Consider the following 18,764-nt stretch of genomic DNA (forward strand, 5'->3'; position numbering starts at 1 on the left):
TTGAGTTTGGCCGGTGTCATGTGACCTGAGCTCAGCGAGTGATTGGGTGATTGAGTTTGGCCGGTGTCATGTGACCTGAGCTCAGCGAGTGACTGGGTGATTGAGTTTGGCCGGTGTCATGTGACCTGAGCTCAGCGAGTGACTGGGTGATTGAGTTTGGCCGGTGTCATGTGACCTGAGCTCAGCGAGTGACTGGGTGATTGAGTTTGGCCGGTGTCATGTGACCTGAGCTCAGCGAGTGACTGGGTGATTGAGTTTGACCGGTGTCATGTGACCTGAGCTCAGCGAGTGATTGGGTGATTGAGTTTGACCGGTGTCATGTGACCTGAGCTCAGCGAGTGACTGGGTGATTGAGTTTGACCGGTGTCATGTGACCTGAGCTCAGCGAGTGACTGGGTGATTGAGTTTGGCCGGTGTCATGTGACCTGAGCTCAGCGAGTGATTGGGTGATTGAGTTTGGCCGGTGTCATGTGACCTGAGCTCAGCGAGTGACTGGGTGATTGAGTTTGGCCGGTGTCATGTGACCTGAGCTCAGCGAGTGACTGGGTGATTGAGTTTGACCGGTGTCATGTGACCTGAGCTCAGCGAGTGATTGGGTGATTGAGTTTGACCGGTGTCATGTGACCTGAGCTCAGCGAGTGATTGGGTGATTGAGTTTGACCGGTGTCATGTGACCTGAGCTCAGCGAGTGACTGGGTGATTGAGTTTGACCGGTGTCATGTGACCTGAGCTCAGCGAGTGACTGGGTGATTGAGTTTGGCCGGTGTCATGTGACCTGAGCTCAGCGAGTGATTGGGTGATTGAGTTTGGCCGGTGTCATGTGACCTGAGCTCAGCGAGTGACTGGGTGATTGAGTTTGGCCGGTGTCATGTGACCTGAGCTCAGCGAGTGATTGGGTGATTGAGTTTGGCCGGTGTCATGTGACCTGAGCTCAGCGAGTGACTGGGTGATTGAGTTTGGCCGGTGTCATGTGACCTGAGCTCAGCGAGTGATTGGGTGATTGAGTTTGGCCGGTGTCATGTGACCTGAGCTCAGCGAGTGATTGGGTGATTGAGTTTGGCCGGTGTCATGTGACCTGAGCTCAGCGAGTGACTGGGTGATTGAGTTTGGCCGGTGTCATGTGACCTGAGCTCAGCGAGTGATTGGGTGATTGAGTTTGACCGGTGTCATGTGACCTGAGCTCAGCGAGTGACTGGGTGATTGAGTTTGGCCGGTGTCATGTGACCTGAGCTCAGCGAGTGACTGGGTGATTGAGTTTGGCCGGTGTCATGTGACCTGAGCTCAGCGAGTGACTGGGTGATTGAGTTTGGCCGGTGTCATGTGACCTGAGCTCAGCGAGTGATTGGGTGATTGAGTTTGACCGGTGTCATGTGACCTGAGCTCAGCGAGTGATTGGGTGATTGAGTTTGACCGGTGTCATGTGACCTGAGCTCAGCGAGTGATTGGGTGATTGAGTTTGACCGGTGTCATGTGACCTGAGCTCAGCGAGTGATTGGGTGATTGAGTTTGGCCGGTGTCATGTGACCTGAGCTCAGCGAGTGACTGGGTGATTGAGTTTGGCCGGTGTCATGTGACCTTGACGAGATCTGTGTATCCGGTGTCTTCCGGCGTCCACCAGGGCTGAGCTCTGAGTCCCGGGACGTTATACAGCGACCTCTGCCACACTGAGGCGAAGTGACCCCGCCGGTGCCCCGTCTCGTACCACTCGTACGCCTGAACACACACACACACACACACACATCAACACACACCAGATACAACGACTGGAGGATCAAACTCGCTCCGAATAACTTCATTTCATCTTACACTCTCGTCTCCCGTTCTCTGTAAAGCGTCTCCGAGATGAAAGTAAAACCTCCCGTCATCAGTTCCTGGCTCTCCGGACTCTAAACCCTCCTACACACACACACACACGCACGCACACACACACACACACACGCACACACACACGCACACACACACGCACACGCACACACACAGACACACACACACACACACACACACATAAAAACACACACACAAACACACACACACACACAAATATACACAGACAGACATATATATATACGCACACGCAAATACACACACAGACATATATACGCACACGCAAATACACACACACACACACAGACATATATACGCACTCACGCACACACATAAATATACACAGACACACATTCACACAGACACACACACATACACGCGCATGCACACACACATAAATATACACAGACACACATTCACACACACACATTCACACACATACACATACATACATACATACACCCACACACATAAAAACACACACACAAACACACACACACACAAAATGGAGAAAATATTTGTGAAGTACGTTTGTATAAACTGTCGCTGTCGGGCGGAAACCTCATATCTCCATATTTCGCTGTTTTCATTTTCTTTTCCATAAATCATTACTAGTAATCACCATTTACATCCGTCTCTGGGTTTTGTAAATCTCTAACCGATGAAAGTATTAAAAAGAGCATGTGACTGAATCTCGTAACTCCATTGGCTCCTCAGACTGTCAGTCAAACCTCATAACTCCGCCCACATTTTGCAGCGTTTCTGCTTGTTTGCAATGCAATGGTGAATAAAGAACTGGTTGTTTGAGTGAGAACAGTGTTTTCTGCACTCAATTTCTTAACAAAATACTGTTTTCTCCACTTCCTGAAAAGTAGCGTTTCGGGAGATATGAGGTTTAGCGACAGCGACGATGTGTTCGCATATGTCTGTGCATGGCGTTAGCATTACCCTCAGGTACGGTATGCTCTCCGCAATCTTGTTCTCAGATTTCAGAATGAACCCATAATGCACTTTAGCAAACCCATCATGCGGAGCCGCCGCTAAAACCTGACGAGGAGTTTCAGAAAGGAGGAAATTAGCAAAGCACTTATCACATCGCGAGACTTAATAACATTACAGTGACCTCTGACCTCCTCGTACACGCGTTTGGCACTCTTGTTGTCCCCCAGGAGCAGATGTGCCACGCCCAGGTCGTTCTTCAAGCTGAGGTCTTCTGGGAAGATCTGAACTAGCCTCTCCAACGTTGCTAAGGATCCTCTTGTACGACCTGGACGGGAACACGACAACCGTTCAGTGCAGGGACAGAATCTCTCAGGTTTCATCAGAAATATCTTCCTTTGTGTTCGGCCGTCTTCTGAACGGGGGCGGGGCTAAAGCTCATTTGCATTTAAAGGGACACACACATGAACGGTGTGTTTTTGCTCACACCCAAAAAGGGGCAAATTTGACAAGCGATAATAAATTATCTGGAATTATGAGCTGAAATTCTGGGGACACCATAGATTTATATTTATATAGATGCATAATATGTCACTTTTAAGGGTTTGGAATGACGTGAGTAACTGATGGCTGGATGATGACTGTCCGTTTAAGGGTCCAGAAAAATCTTGCTAAGGCGAGCGCCACTATTACGACCTCGACGTACTTCAAGCGAAACCGAAGAACAAACTGGTGTGACGTCATTTCAAACAAAATCATTTGGGGAGTTCGAAACAGCTTATCAAAACTGGCTCTGAACTCCCATTGGTCAGTGTGGTGATGATGTGATAAGTGGGTGTGGCTCTGAGGCTCCGCCTACTTCGAGGTGTAAATCTTCTCTGGTTGATTTCTTCAGTCCATCAAGGTCAGACGCGAGTAAAAGCATGAACACACTGGAGAGACGCTTTATAGTAGAAACTGAAGCTGTGATTCTGATTGAAAGCGACACTTACACTGTTTTTCATGTCTAATACTGTAAAGCTGCTGCTTTAAATCAATCTATTGTGTAAAGTGCTGTATAAATAAACATGACATTATGATCAGATGCTTTCTGAACTGCTGTTTTCTCACCGCTGTCATTTTTGTTGTCGTTTTTGTTTATTTTGTAGTCTTGCAGCACATATTTATAATTGTGGACAAAATCATTGGCACCCCTGGTAAATATGATCAAATATGGCTGTAAAAATAAATCTGCATTGTTTATCCTTTTGATCTTTCATTAAAAAAAGAAAAAAAGAAAAAAAGAAAAAATCTAACTTTTCATTGAAGTAAAAGAATTGTAAGTGAAAAAAAAAAAAAATCACATTATGAAATAAATGTTTTTCTCCACACCAGTTCTGCCCAGTAACAGTAAACCGCAGCTGGCTCGTGTCGGACTTCCCTGTGAGGACATCGGGCCTCCACTAACTGGTCTGTAACTGAACCAGGACATCGGGCCTCCACTAACTGGTTTGTAACTGGACCAGGACATCGGGCCTCCACTAACTGGTCTGTAACTGAACCAGGACATCGGGCCTCCACTAACTGGTCTGTAACTGGACCAGGACATCGGGCCTCCACTAACTGGTTTGTAACTGGACCAGGACATCGGGCCTCCACTAACTGGTCTGTAACTGAACCAGGACATCGGGCCTCCACTAACTGGTTTGTAACTGGACCAGGACATCGGGCCTCCACTAACTGGTCTGTAACTGAACCAGGACATCGGGCCTCCACTAACTGGTCTGTAACTGGACCAGGACATCGGGCCTCCACTAACTGGTTTGTAACTGGACCAGGACATCGGGCCTCCACTAACTGGTCTGTAACTGAACCAGGACATCGGGCCTCCACTAACTGGTTTGTAACTGGACCAGGACATCGGGCCTCCACTAACTGGTTTGTAACTGAGCACAGTGACAGTCCAGTACCCAGGAACTGCTGTCTGTCGGCTCGTCTCTTCAGCGACGCTTTGACCAGATCAGGAGGAGCGTCTGGGAGATCCGCCGCTTCTCCGTACGTGTTCACAGCCTTCAGGAGCATCTCGTTACTGCGCTTCTTCTCCGCAGAGTCATCCTCAGCCTGCACACACACACACACACACACACACATCTCATTACTGCGCTTCTTCTCTGCAGAATCATCCTCAGCCTGCACACACAACACACACTACTGAGAAACACACACACACACAACACACACTACTGAGAAACACACACACACACAACACACTACTGAGAAACACACACACACTACTCAGAAACACACACACACACACTACTCAGATTTTTTTATCCGGTGACACAACATGTGCATAAACTACGATGGAAACACGTATACTGAATAAATCCCTCAAAACCTCATGTGACTTTGGCTCAGCGTCAGCTGTGATTGGATAACTGGAGTAGCCAGTGGACCAATGGCGTCGCAGCGTCTCTAATGTCGGTTTGGTGTTTCTGAAACGCCGGAGCCGAAGTGTGTGATCATAATGATCCGGTTTAATTCCCTCCAGAAGCGTCTCACACGAGTGTGTTCCCGAACACCAGAGAACACGACAGCGTTTACTGTGTTTCGTCTGACGCTCGAGACACACTCGTTTATGATGGAGGGAAGAGAGAAAGATTGCAGAAACTTACAGTTTTATTTCTCATATTTGGACCAGTTTCCCATGAAGTGCCGATTTTGTTCTCTTGAACACATGTGATGGAAACGCTGATTTATTCACAAATGTTTTATGCGATATTACAATTTTGCACATAAGTGAAATTCACAGCTTTGGATGGAAACACAGCTAATGTTAACGTTCATGCTAATGCGCTACCTGGGCTTTCCCGTATCGGCACCTCGGACTGTGTGGGAATTTCTGGACAAGAGCTTCAAAAGCGCGGAGAGATTCCTCAACTCTGCCCTGAAACAAACACAGACTCTATTATACGCTCGACAAATTTAACAGAAACATTTATTCCGCCAGTGTTGTTTACGTCGTTACCTTCTTGCGTAGTTTCTCTGCAGCGCTGATCTCAGATTTGATTGTTTTGTCAAATTTATTAAGAAGTTTTGGTTTCTTCTTTTTGGCTGTAAATAATCACCACAGCATTAGGTTTCACTGAAAACAACTTGATAAAATGTAGTGTGTAATTTTTCACAACGAGTGTCTATTCAAAGCAGATTCGTCTTTACAGCCTTTGCTTAAATGTTTTTACTGCATTAACAAATGGGAGTAGAAACATTTCTATTATTAATAAGACATAAAACTGCCTTATGTGCAATTTAATTGTCAATTTAAATCAATTTGACTAATTAACTGATAATTAAACTTTTTTAAATAAAATTTTAATTTTGGTGTTTATTTAAAAAAAAAAAAAAAGTAATATTAATGCAATTATACAAAAACACAATTAAAACAATTAACATTTTTGGCCAAGTGAATCCTGAAGTTTGGGTTCGGGTTACAGCATTAACAAACCCTCTCTCTCTCCGCTGGACTCCAGCGCCGGCGCGTCTGTGGATCCGGCCGGCTCAGGCGTAGATTCAGGAGTGGAGGACGACTTCACCACAGACTCCGGCTCAGCGTTGGGCGGAGATTCAGGAGGAGAGTCTTCACAGGACACATGTTGTAATTAAGCATAAAAAAATAAATACATAAATAATACATGAATAATAAAATATTTCTCTTACCTTTGTTTTCACCAGAACCATGTGACTCTGAAATGCAACAAATGACAACATTCATACTTCTGTATATTAAAAGCCTTAAAGCCATAAAAGTGTCTCTGTGGCCTTTATGAAAATACCGATAACCGATAATTCTTTATATTTGAAAGCCGATAACCGATATATTGGCCGATAAATCTAAATCCAGGTTTTTATATAATTTTGAGAGCCTGATTACAAAAACAAAAGTCTCACCATTAAAATCCACGTCTCTAGCACACAATTATAATGATGTTCTCTTTATAATTTTATGTAGCCGATATGACAGACTTGCAGATGTTGAACTGTATTTTCCTTTTTTTAAAGTGATTCCAATCATATTTCAAGCAACTCAAAACCATCATGTTGAACATGTTGATCTGAAGTGTCTCAGCTGAAGGAAATAATACATTATTCATCATCAACACATTAAAGAGAAGGGAATTAAACAAGTATTGCATTTTATATCTCCACTTGCGAACACTGGGAGAGCATCTTCTCTAGATGTTACACATAGCAGCTTGAGATGGCGCTGGCGAAAGTTATCAAGAGATTTTTGACACAGCAAAACGTTGCAAAGTTATAAGGGAATTCATTGGTCTGGCGTAACTCATTTTTCATGAAGTGACCTTTATCTCCTAAACACAACGTTCAAACTTGAGAACGTTTTAATCAAAGAAAGTTGATGCATGAACTAAAGAACATTGTAAAGACACACATCAAGTTGCATGAGATTCAGTCAATAGGGGGCGCTATATAACAAACACGGCAGTCAGAAATCACATTTCAGCAGCTTATAACGTCAAATCTAAATGGCCAACCATTATGAAATTTGGCAGATATGTAGAAGGTGTCTAGATTAAGTTGTGTTTTAAATTTGGTGACAATCAGCCATAGGGTGACGCTGTAATAAGAAAATTAACGGAACGGTAACGGTTAAAATCAAAATTAGTCTCTCTCCTGATTCCTTCATTGCCCCTAAACCAGTTTACATTTCTGCCATGAACATGCTTGGCTCCGATAACTGCTTTTATTGAGTTAGTGCTGATTTAAGTCATTTAAGTGAGCCATAAAAGTGAATGGGCATCAGAGAGTAAATCGTAGAGACTCCAGTCACACATCTGTCCGACACTAGGTGGCGCTATAAGACAATTTTGGAAAGTCACTCTGGAACCGTCACGGTGCATTTTGAGCTGAGTTTCCCACTGTGGTGTAAATTACATTCTGTAGGGATTTAGTCAAGGATTGAATATCTGTGGCTGGTTGCATGAACGACTTAGACTAGTCCTAAAAGCTTTTTTTCTTCAAGACTGGTTTTAACTTTTTAAAGAGTTGCATAAAAAGTAGATCGGTCTAATTTGAATAGGAAAAGTAAGACTGATTACCTCTGACTAGTCTCACTGCTAGTTGATCAAACTCATTCTTAAGACACGTAGAGACTTAACAGTGTCCAAGTTTATGCAACTGGCCCCGAATTCTTTACCATCTATAACCTTTTACGCCACTTTTAATCTTCTGAAAACCTTTTTCGAACTCCTCCAAGGCCGTTGGTCTAATCTCCAGCATATTTTGCACACAGTAACTAGTTATCAAAATAATTTTCATTGATTGAAGTGTAGCAAAGCATAATAAAAGCTCCCTATAGGGGGCGCTACCACTGAAGATCCACCATATCAGTGAATGAGAAAATATCCTCCAATATGACTGCAGACCCCCATCACATTTCACTGATTATTAACATTAAATGTGAATGGCCTACCATTACAAAAATGGATATATTTGTACATTGTGTGAAAACGACTGCATGTTCCAAGTTTTGTGAATATCTGTTGCAATGGGGTGCTATGATTTAGCTAATAACTTCACAGCCGTGTGTGATATAATCAGAATTTTTGTTCTTATAAGCCCTAACAAGGGTACATCTCTTTTCTACGTTTATCTACACAATTTATCCACCATTCTAATAAAAAAAATAAAAACGTCAACTCAACAGATACAATCCGACTTACTGGATCTGGCCCATAATGGCTAATATACCTTTTTGTGTGAACAAAGTCAAAACCATTCAAATCTTTATATGCATGGAGAGCAAATCCTTCTGGTTTCTTTCATCTCTGACGCTCGGGGAGTTAACAGTATATTATGCTATTTGTAATGGTTTGCTCGTGTCCTGTTTGCACTGGACTGGGTAATACATGACACGTTGAGAATATGCCCTAGTCTGTGAATAACAGTCTTCACCGTCGTCTTCCTTACCTTGTTCTTCTAAGGCGTTCTTGCTTGACGTCAGCGTAACAGGCTTCTCAGTCAGACCTGTGTGAACGTTGAGTAAAATCAGACACAATACAAAAACTACCTTACACTGTATCCTAACCAGACGTGATGCGAACAAATCAATCAAAGATCACAGCCAATCAGAAGAGCATGTGAGTGGAGTCTCTAAAAAGCTGTCATAGAATTCACTTGTTTGTTTGTTTCCTTTAATTTATGAATTATCCATTGTCACTTTCAGTATGGCTATAAAGGTCACACAAAATGACATTCAAACTCACATTAGATGCATTTAAAGCTTTTATGTCATTTTGGCAGTGGTGGAATGTAACGAAGTAAAAATACTTCGTTACTTTACTTAAGTACATTTTTCACGTATCTGTACTTTACTTAAATAGAATCAATAGTGCATACTTTTGACTTTTACTTCGTTACTTTTTGAAGCAATTATTATACTTTCTACTCCACTACATTTCTACAACGTTTCGTTACATTTTCTGATCAGTTTTCCCATTGCCAAAACAGGGATTGAAAAAAATCTCCATGTTTTCGCTGCTGACGCGTTCATAACATGTAACTGTGGCGCTGCCAATAAAGCACCTAAAAGCTGTCACAAAGAACCGGCAAAAGTAATGATTATGAATATGTAAAATATAACAAGGAGACATTTTAATTGTTTATTAATAAACAAGTGTTTCCTGCTGTGTCAGTGTCGGCAGCAAAGATGAAGATGACTACGCTGACGCGCGATCTTTGCAGTGAACGCGCCAGAGAGAAATGCACATTTCATACGAATTACATGCAGAGAACAGTCTGTTTTCTTTCGTTTTGAATTGTTCTGTTTAAAAGTACACATTTCAAGCTTTCTATATATACAGTAGGCTATATACGTCTCAGGTCTGTGAGGCAAGTAGCGGTTTCGGTTCAAGTTTCGGTTCATGCATTTCACCAGTAGCCTACACGCACCCGCGCCTCCGTGTCCTGATTATCTATTGTCTGCTGCTATTTACTTATTTATTAAATCCAGCCAGGCAATTAGAGAAGAAGTAACTAGCACTATGAGCACCATTCTCTCTAGAACATTGGATGTTGTTGCACCCATTAGATTAAAAAAGGTCAGAGAGAAAATTAAAGCACCATGGTACAATAATACTACGCATGTTCTAAAGAGAGAAACCCGTAATTTAGAGCGTAAATGGAAACAAACTAATTTAGAGGTCTTTAGAATCGCGTGGAAAGACAGTATGTCACGTTATAAAAAGGCCCTAAAAGCGGCCAGGGCTGAGCATCTCCGCAAACTAATAGAAAACAACCAAAACAATCCTAGGTTTTTATTTAACACCGTGGCTAGACTAACAAATAAACAGACGTCACCCGAACAAAATATCCCGTTACAGTTTAGTAGTAATGATTTCATGAACTTCTTCACTGAGAAAATAGAAAACATCAGAACCACAATTGTAAACGTTCAATCCTCAATCGCACCTTATAATTCAGCCTCAATTTTCCCCCCGCAAGAACAATTACAGTGCTTTACAACTATAGAACAAAAAGAGTTAAATAAACTTATCACTTCATCTAAAACAACAACATGTTTATTAGATCCTATACCAACTAAACTACTGAAGGAAGTGTTACCTGTAGTGGAAGAGCCTCTCCTCAATATTATTAACTCGTCTTTATCTTTAGGTCATGTTCCAAGAACATTTAAACTGGCAGTTATAAAACCTCTCATTAAGAAACCACAATTAGACCCGCATAATCTAGCAAATTATAGACCCATTTCAAATCTACCTTTTATGTCTAAAATACTAGAAAAAGTTGTGTCCACTCAACTGGGCTCTTTCTTGCAAGAAAATGATATCTATGAAAAGTTTCAGTCAGGATTCAGGCCGCATCATAACACTGAAACTGCGCTCGTTAAAATCACAAATGATTTACTTTTAGCTTCTGACCAAGGCTGCATCTCAATACTAGTTTTACTTGATCTAAGTGCTGCGTTCGATACTATAGATCACACAATACTCTTAGATCGACTACAAAATTATACTGGTGTTCAAGGACAAGCATTAAGCTGGTTTAGATCATACTTATCTGACCGCTACCATTTTGTCTATTTAAATGGAGAAAAATCGATCATAATTCCAGTAAACTATGGAGTGCCACAGGGATCTGTGTTGGGCCCTCTGTTATTCTCAATATATATGCTGCCACTTGGAAATATTATAAGGAAACATGGAATTAGTTTCCATTGTTATGCTGATGACACTCAAATATATATTTCATCACGGCCGGATGAAAACGCTAAATTATCCAAATTGACAGAGTGTGTTAAAGATATAAAAGATTGGATGACGCGTAATTTTCTATTATTAAATCCAGACAAGACAGAGGTAATACTTATCGGTTCAAAAAACCGCCCACAGAACCTCTCACAATACAACTTTGACATCGTAGGATGTCCTGTTACTTTATCCTCTACAGTAAAAGACCTGGGTGTTATACTAGACTGCAACCTGTCTTTTGAAAATCATATTTCGTATGTTACAAAAACAGCCTTTTTCCACCTTAGAAACATTGCTAAGCTACGTAATATGCTATCAGTTTCTGATGCAGAAAAGTTAGTTCATGCATTCATGACCTCGAGACTAGATTACTGTAATGCTTTATTAGCCGGTTGTCCTGCATCCTCAAAAAACAAGCTACAGTTAGTCCAAAATGCAGCTGCTAGAGTTCTTACTAGATCAAGAAAATATGATCATATAACACCGATTTTATCATCACTACATTGGCTACCTATAAAGTTCCGTATTAATTATAAGGTATTGCTACTGACTTATAAAGCCCTAAACGGCTTAGCTCCAGTCTATTTAACGGATCTTCTATCACCCTATAATCCATTGCGCTCTTTAAGATCAATAAATTCAAGGCTTTTGGTCATACCTAGGATATCCAGATCAACCAAAGGAGGGAGAGCATTTTCACATTTGGCTCCAAAACTCTGGAATAGTCTTCCTGATACTGTTCGTTGCTCGGACTCACTCTCCCAGTTTAAAACTAGATTAAAGACGCATCTTTTCGGCCAGGCATTCATATAATATTGTTAATCTCACAGTTTCAAACTACAATCCGGCCTCTAGTTCATAAATGCCAGAGGAGAACTGGCCCCGACTGAGCCTGGGTTCTCCCAAGGTTTTTTTTTTCTCCATTAGGTCACCTGATGGAGTTTTAGGACACCATTAGGCCGCTTGATGGAGTTTTTTTCGGTTCCTTGACACTGTTGCCTTTGGCTTGCTCAGTTGGGGATATTTTGGGGATATTTAATTTTATTCTATCAATCAATAAATTCCACTAGAAACAAACTTTGTTGTATTATTTTATTTTAATACTGTGAAGCTGCTTTGATACAATCCGTATTGTGAAAAGCGCTATACAAATATACTTGATTTGATTTGATTTGATTTGGTTGATGAAACAATGATTAAAATTAAGATACAATTAATACAAAACGAAATTTTTTAAAGAAGGGCTTTCTGTTTGAGGTCTCTGTGAACGTTTTAAAGCAGTATTTTAGTGCCGCTTTCAGAGTGCTCACGGGAGAACTGACACGTCCGTAACATTGTTTTTTCCTCAGAAATGTGAACACAAAAAATAAAATGAATATTTTATGTTCTGTGGAGAGAGCTAACCCTTCTTCATCCGGTGGGTAGCCTATATTACTTTTGGTTTGCGCAGTGAAATTCACAGAATTACTAAAAAATATTTTGCCACCTAAAAGTTAAATATTTTTTTTTGTGTCACGTCCGTTACGGATTTATATTACGCATGTGTCTGTAGACTAATATTTTTCTAATGTCTGGACTTCTTTATTAAGGGAGTAGGGAGTATGGATATATAAACAGTTTAAATTGGTATTAAATGCATTTTCTGAGAATTTACATTTCAAGTTTTCACTGCAATTGTCACGTCCATAACGCTGGGATTGCCCAATTTGAAAGAATTTATCCTCAGCTAGTTTTGTGGTATAGATCTACGTATTGTATAATGTTATCTTCAAATAAGGGGTGTGTCGCGATTCTGCCTTCTCACACTCACCGCGACACAGGTTCGTGGATCCGAGTGTTGTGTACCGATTTCGGTTTCAGATTGCATAGGCCTATTGTTACAGCCCTAATTATTAGAATATAGACATTAAGAGAATAAATTGTTATGCAAGTACTTTTACTTTTAATACTTAAAGTACATTTAAAATCAGGTACTTTTTACTTTTTACTTAAGTAAGGTTTTCATTGTGGTACTTTTACTTTTACTAAAGTAAATATGTCTCTGGTTATTTGTACTTTTACTTAAGTACTGAGATTCAGTACTTCCTCCACCACTGCATTTTGGTGATCAAAGATGAGTTTTAGGGGATACAATTATTGACTACAGGGGGACTTTAACATTAAATAAAGCACATAAACAGTACCTGAGATTATCATCGTCATACTTTAAAGTTGTTCCAGCCAAGACGTCGCAGAAATAGAAATCGTTTCTAAAATACAATCATCGAGTAAGGCTTCCGCAGCTGGTTATGACAAAAACTCGGATTAATATGGAAAAGACGCCTTTTATCACGCGTCACGGCATGTCTGGTTAGGATACGGTGTTAAGAAGCCCAATCAATTAATGAAAATTAGACATTAAGTTTAATTCTTTCTTAAAATGGATGGTCAACTTTGGGATACAGCATCGGGATCGAGCTTAAGCTGAAAGAAATTGGTTATCCGAGTATCCAGTTTTTACATAAAATGTGCATTTCGTACTTTTCATAATAGAATAAAAAAAAATAACTGGGAGAAGAAAGTCAGGGCTTTATCCACACACACACACACACACACACACACACACACACACACACACACAGGAGTAAACCAGACCGTGTTTCAAACAGATCAAGTATATTTTAAATAAGAGAAAAATTCACATTTATTGGAGGCATTTACCTTGATACTTTCTCAGAACATTTAACCACAGCTTAGTTTCATTGAACACTTAATAAACCATTTCAATAAACACATTAAAATGATGAGAAGAACTTTCTCCTATCCCACGTAAATATGCCCTATAATTCAGTCATTCGCATGTTGATTTCTCTCAAACGTTGCCAAGCATTGCTGTGTTGAAGCAGTCAGACAGAAACAGTGGCAGATGTGAAAGATTCAGCAGACGCTTTTGTTTTTCCCCAGAAACATATCTGGTGTGATATCATATCTCGGTGCCTCAAGTGGTGAAGAAATTACACACTTCAAATTCAACACCTAAAAACATGCCATTATATGATTGGTATTATACGATTAACACAGTTAAATGTTTCACACAACAATAAATGGTTGTTCACCAAAGAACTTCAGCTGATAGGATCAATATCTCACTATACTGGATGAAAAACACCTGTAAACATATAAATAAAACAACTATAAGTAAAAAAAAAAATGCATACAATTTAGCAGACAATTTCTGATCTGCAAATTTAGTTGAAAACAAAGTTAAAAGAAAGCAGGTTATAAATACACTCGCCACTTCATGAATGAACGCAAATGTTAAACACTTGATCCTCAGTGTAACTGCAGCTTCACGCTTTCATTCGCTCAGGAAAAGCAGAACTGAAGCTGATCTGATGTGTTCTGCGTTACAGACTGTGTTCAAACCGCACACAAGTATAACTAGACTTTAGGACAGACTGTCATTGTGAAAGTACTTCAACAACAACTGAGAGAAGCTGTCAGTGTGAAAAGAGATAATAATAATTTAGTCTCCTCTCCGTTCTTGCATCTGGTTGTGGTTCTGAACTTCAGGCACATGAAACAACATTCGTGTTTTACACATTATTGGACACACAGTGTTTAAAACCGCTCACTAATCGCTACACAGTGAATGTCACACAATTCACACTTATATACAAAAATTGTATTCATGAGAAAAGAGTGAGCATGAACACATTCAGGAACAAATGAAGAAAAATTTAAATATGATTTAGATTCAAGTGCAATTTCAAAACTCCTATTATTACAGGATCTTACAGAGCGCCTGAAGGGACGAGGTGATGGAGAAAATATGATGGGAGGAAAAATTATATGTCAATGTTTTTGAGTTCTCTTGTGAAATGTTTTACTTCCACTAAGAAACTTTGTGTTTGCCTGCATTTTTTTTTTCGAGCAAACACCAAGATTATCAAAAGGAACGCAAAAGTTTTGCGAGCGAACACAGTTTTTCAAGGGAACGCAAAAGATTTGCAAGCGAACAAAAGATTTGCAAGCGAACGCAAAGTTTTTAAGGAACACAAAAGATTTGCAAGCGAATGCAAACTTTTTCAAGGGAACGCAAAAGTTTCGCAAGCATACAAAAGATTTGCAAGTGAACGCAAAGTTTTTTCAAGGAACGCAAAAGATTTGCAAGTGAACGCAAAGTTTTTCAAGGGAACGCAAAAGTTTCGCAAGCGAACAAAAGATTTGCAAGTGAACACAAAGTTTTTTCAAGGAACGCAAAAAAATTGCAAGTGAACGCAAAGTTTCGCAAGCGAACACAAAAGATTTGCAAGCAAACGCAAAGTTTTTTCAAGGGAACGCAAAAGATTTGCAAGTGAACGCAAAGTTTCGCAAGCGAACAAAAGATTTGCAAGACAACGCAAAGTTTTTTCAAGGGAAAACAAAAGAGTTGCAAGCAAATGCAAAGTTTTTTCAAGGAACGCAAAAGATTTGCAAGTGAACGCGAAGTTTCAAGGCAACGCAAAATTTTAAAACATATTTTTTCCTCTCATCTCAATTTTTTTCCACCACAATGTCCTTTTAGGCGCTTCGTAGGATTTCAAGTCACTGAACAGATTTGAGTTTTCTATGCCCATATACAACCATCTCAGTCTGGGAAAGTGATGGATTTAGATGTTTTGTAACAAACGCAATTATGAAAATTATTATGCATTTACACATTCATCAACTCTTTCCCTGCTAGCGTTTTAAAAAAAAGTTGCCAGCCAGCACCAACATTTTTGATCATGCATTCTTTTGTAATCAACACTTGAATGTGGGTAATGTCATAAAAAAGCAACAGTGAAAAAAAAAAAGAAGTAAAAAAAGCAGTGAAACTCGTGTTTTGTCAAAGACTTCGTCCGGATGGGATTCAGAGCGATGATTAAACAGATGGAGTCGATCGAGTCCATCAACACCTCAAAGCGTCAGTCGTTAACCCTTCACGGGTTCCACATTTCATTCAGGAACGTTGATTTATACACGGTTGAATGTTTGATGATCACGTTATGATTGACAAGTGCGTCAGCAATGCTTCTATCGCTTGTTTCTGCTTCTTCTTCGCTTGTTTTTGGATCTGGGGATTCAGTACTCTTTCAGAAGATGTGTAACAGCGCCCCCTACCGTATAACAGTGGAAACACGGATCGCCGTAAAATCTCATCAACGGCAGGGAAAGAGTTAACAGACCAGCACCAAACGGGTTTGAGGAATTCAGTCATGATTGTGATTCGATCCCTAAAAACACCAAGTCACGTGTAAAGCCCTAATCGGCGGACCATCAAAAGAAAAGTAGTTAGCCGATAAAAAGAAGCTAACTGCATTTAAGCAAAGAGCATAATCTTTATAAATATATAACCTTACAATTGATTAATTTTGCAACTAGAGCAGTTTTTATCTGGCACGAAATAATAAACTGAAAACATAAATATTCACTAATTAAATCTATTAAGCACACAAACTTATATAACTGACTAAATGTCTTTAAAATGCAGCCTGGACTGAAGCTCTTAATGGATCTGAGAATTCATGTTTAATCCGAGCGAGCGGATTGGCTGAGACGAGTCGGACTCGACACTTCGGTTACGACTTATTTCTCTCCGCTAAAGCCACAGCAGAATAACAGCGATGTAGAGTTTCATTTCTACACCAGTTATTATCAGCTCGTCTTGCTTTGAGTCGCACTGCGTTTACTGTTACAACACTGTTCCTGCTCAATACATTAGACGTTTTTATTTAATTTAATCTCTCAGTTTTGGCCGTTCACTATTATTTATTTCTTGATTTTTTTGTTTGAAGATTTAAGTAAACCACGGATAGATATTTTCTCCTCTTTGGTATTCTGTTCATCCGCAGATTCTTTTTCATTTTCTGATTCATCAACTTTTTGTCCATGTGCGTTTTTATTTATTCTGGCCACCGTTTCTTGTTTGTTATTGTTCACATCTTCTTTTTCCTTCGTTTTCTTCTCCTTTACATCTTTCTCTGTTTTCTCCTTTGGTGCCTTCTCTCTTTCTTTCTCCAGTTTTTCTTTCTCTACTTTCTCCTTTCTTCCCTTTTCTGACTTTTCTTTCTCAAGTTTTTCCTTTTCTGGCTTTTCTTTCTCAAGTTTTTCCTTTTCTGGCTTTTCTTTGGCCAGTCTTTCCTTTTCTGCCTTTTCTTTCTCAAGTTTTTCTTTTTCTGGCTTTTCTTTGGCCAGTCTTTCCTTTTCTGCCTTTTCTTTGGCCAGTCTTTCCTTTTCTGCCTTTTCTTTGGCCAATCTTTCCTTTTCTGCCTTTTCTTTCTCAAGTTTTTCTTTTTCTGCCTTTTCTTTGGCCAATCTTTCTTTTTCTGCCTTTTCTTTGGCCAGTCTTTCTTTTTCTGCCTTTTCTTTCTCAAGTCTTTCCTTTTCTGCCTTTTCTTTGGCCAATCTTTCTTTTTCTGCCTTTTCTTTGGCCAGTCTTTCCTTTTCTGCCTTTTCTTTGGCTAGTCTTTCTTTTTCTGCCTTTTCTTTCTCAAGTCTTTCCTTTTCTGCCTTTTCTTTGGCCAATCTTTCTTTTTCTGCCTTTTCTTTCTCAAGTCTTTCTTTTTCTGCCTTTTCTTTCTCAAGTCTTTCTTTTTCTGCCTTTTCTTTGGCCAATCTTTCTTTTTCTGCCTTTTCTTTATCAAGTCTTTCTTTTTCTGCCTTTTCTTTGGCTAGTCTTTCTTTTTCTGCCTTTTCTTTGGCTAGTCTTTCCTTTTCTGCCTTTTCTTTGGCTAGTCTTTCTTTTTCTGCCTTTTCTTTCTCAAGTCTTTCTTTTTCTGCCTTTTCTTTGGCCAATCTTTCTTTTTCTGCCTTTTCTTTCTCAAGTCTTTCCTTTTCTGCCTTTTCTTTGGCTAGTCTTTCCTTTTCTGCCCTTTCTTTCTCAAGTCTTTCTTTTTCTGCTTTTTCTTTGGCCAATCTTTCTTTTTCTGCCTTTTCTTTGGCTAGTCTTTCTTTTTCTGCCTTTTCTTTGGCCAATCTTTCTTTTTCTGCCTTTTCCTTGGCCAATCTTTCTTTTTCTGCCTTTTCTTTCTCAAGTCTTTCTTTTTCTGCCTTTTCTTTGGCCAATCTTTCTTTTTCTGCCTTTTCTTTGGCTAGTCTTTCTTTTTCTGCCTTTTCTTTGGCTAGTCTTTCCTTTTCTGCCTTTTCTTTGGCCAGGCTTTCTTTTTCTGCCTTTTCTTTGGCCAGTCTTTCTTTTTCTGCCTTTTCTTTGGCCAGTCTTTCTTTTTCTGCCTTTTCTTTCTCAAGTCTTTCTTTTTCTGCCTTTTCTTTGGCCAATCTTTCTTTTTCTGCCTTTTCTTTCTCAAGTCTTTCCTTTTCTGCCTTTTCTTTGGCCAATCTTTCTTTTTCTGCCTTTTCTTTCTCAAGTCTTTCCTTTTCTGCCTTTTCTTTGGCCAATCTTTCTTTTTCCAATTTTTCTTTCTCAAGTCTTTCTTTTTCTGCTTTTTCTTTGGCCAGATTTTCTTGTTCCACTCGCTCCCTCTCTGCTTTCTCCTTGGCTCGTTTCTCCTCTTGTTCTCTTTGTATCCGTTCCTTTTGTAATTTAGCAGCAAGAGTAGCTTGTCTCTCCCCTTCCTCTTGAGCCAAAACACTACGGACCTCAGCAAGGGCTAGTTTGGCGATCTTTTTGGCTTCAATCTTCTCATGAATCATTCGTAGCTGCTCCTTCAGAGCTGCTTTCAGCTTTCGCCCAATATCTCTGGTAGGATGTTCTGAGAATGAGTGGGACAAAAG

At 40.0% G+C, this 18,764-nt stretch overlaps 1 protein-coding gene across 7 annotated transcripts in view; it reads right to left on the reverse strand.

The window, feature by feature from the left end:
• Positions 1–18,764, reverse strand: part of unm_hu7910 (un-named hu7910) — a 44,127-nt gene that overhangs the window by 8,044 nt on the left and 17,319 nt on the right. For 5 of the 7 annotated variants that reach the window (XM_084108748.1, XM_084108747.1, XM_084108745.1 and 2 more), the window contains one exon: positions 14,604–18,742. In XM_084108748.1, coding sequence (XP_083964874.1) covers positions 16,803–18,742 — 1,940 coding nt within the window. In that variant the 3' untranslated portion in view covers positions 14,604–16,802. Of the gene's footprint in view, positions 1–1,575; positions 1,714–1,806; positions 1,897–2,772; positions 2,872–2,954; positions 3,092–4,712; positions 4,864–5,602; positions 5,690–5,770; positions 5,857–6,247; positions 6,380–6,459; positions 6,487–8,730; positions 8,788–14,603; positions 18,743–18,764 lie in introns of those variants that run through there. The other 2 variants (XM_084108750.1, XM_084108751.1) reach the window with 1 other exon arrangement.

The sequence above is a fragment of the Abramis brama genome (assembly GCF_963993115.1).
Source record: "Abramis brama genome assembly, chromosome: 3".
NCBI classification, from domain to species: Eukaryota; Metazoa; Chordata; class Actinopteri; order Cypriniformes; family Leuciscidae; genus Abramis; species Abramis brama.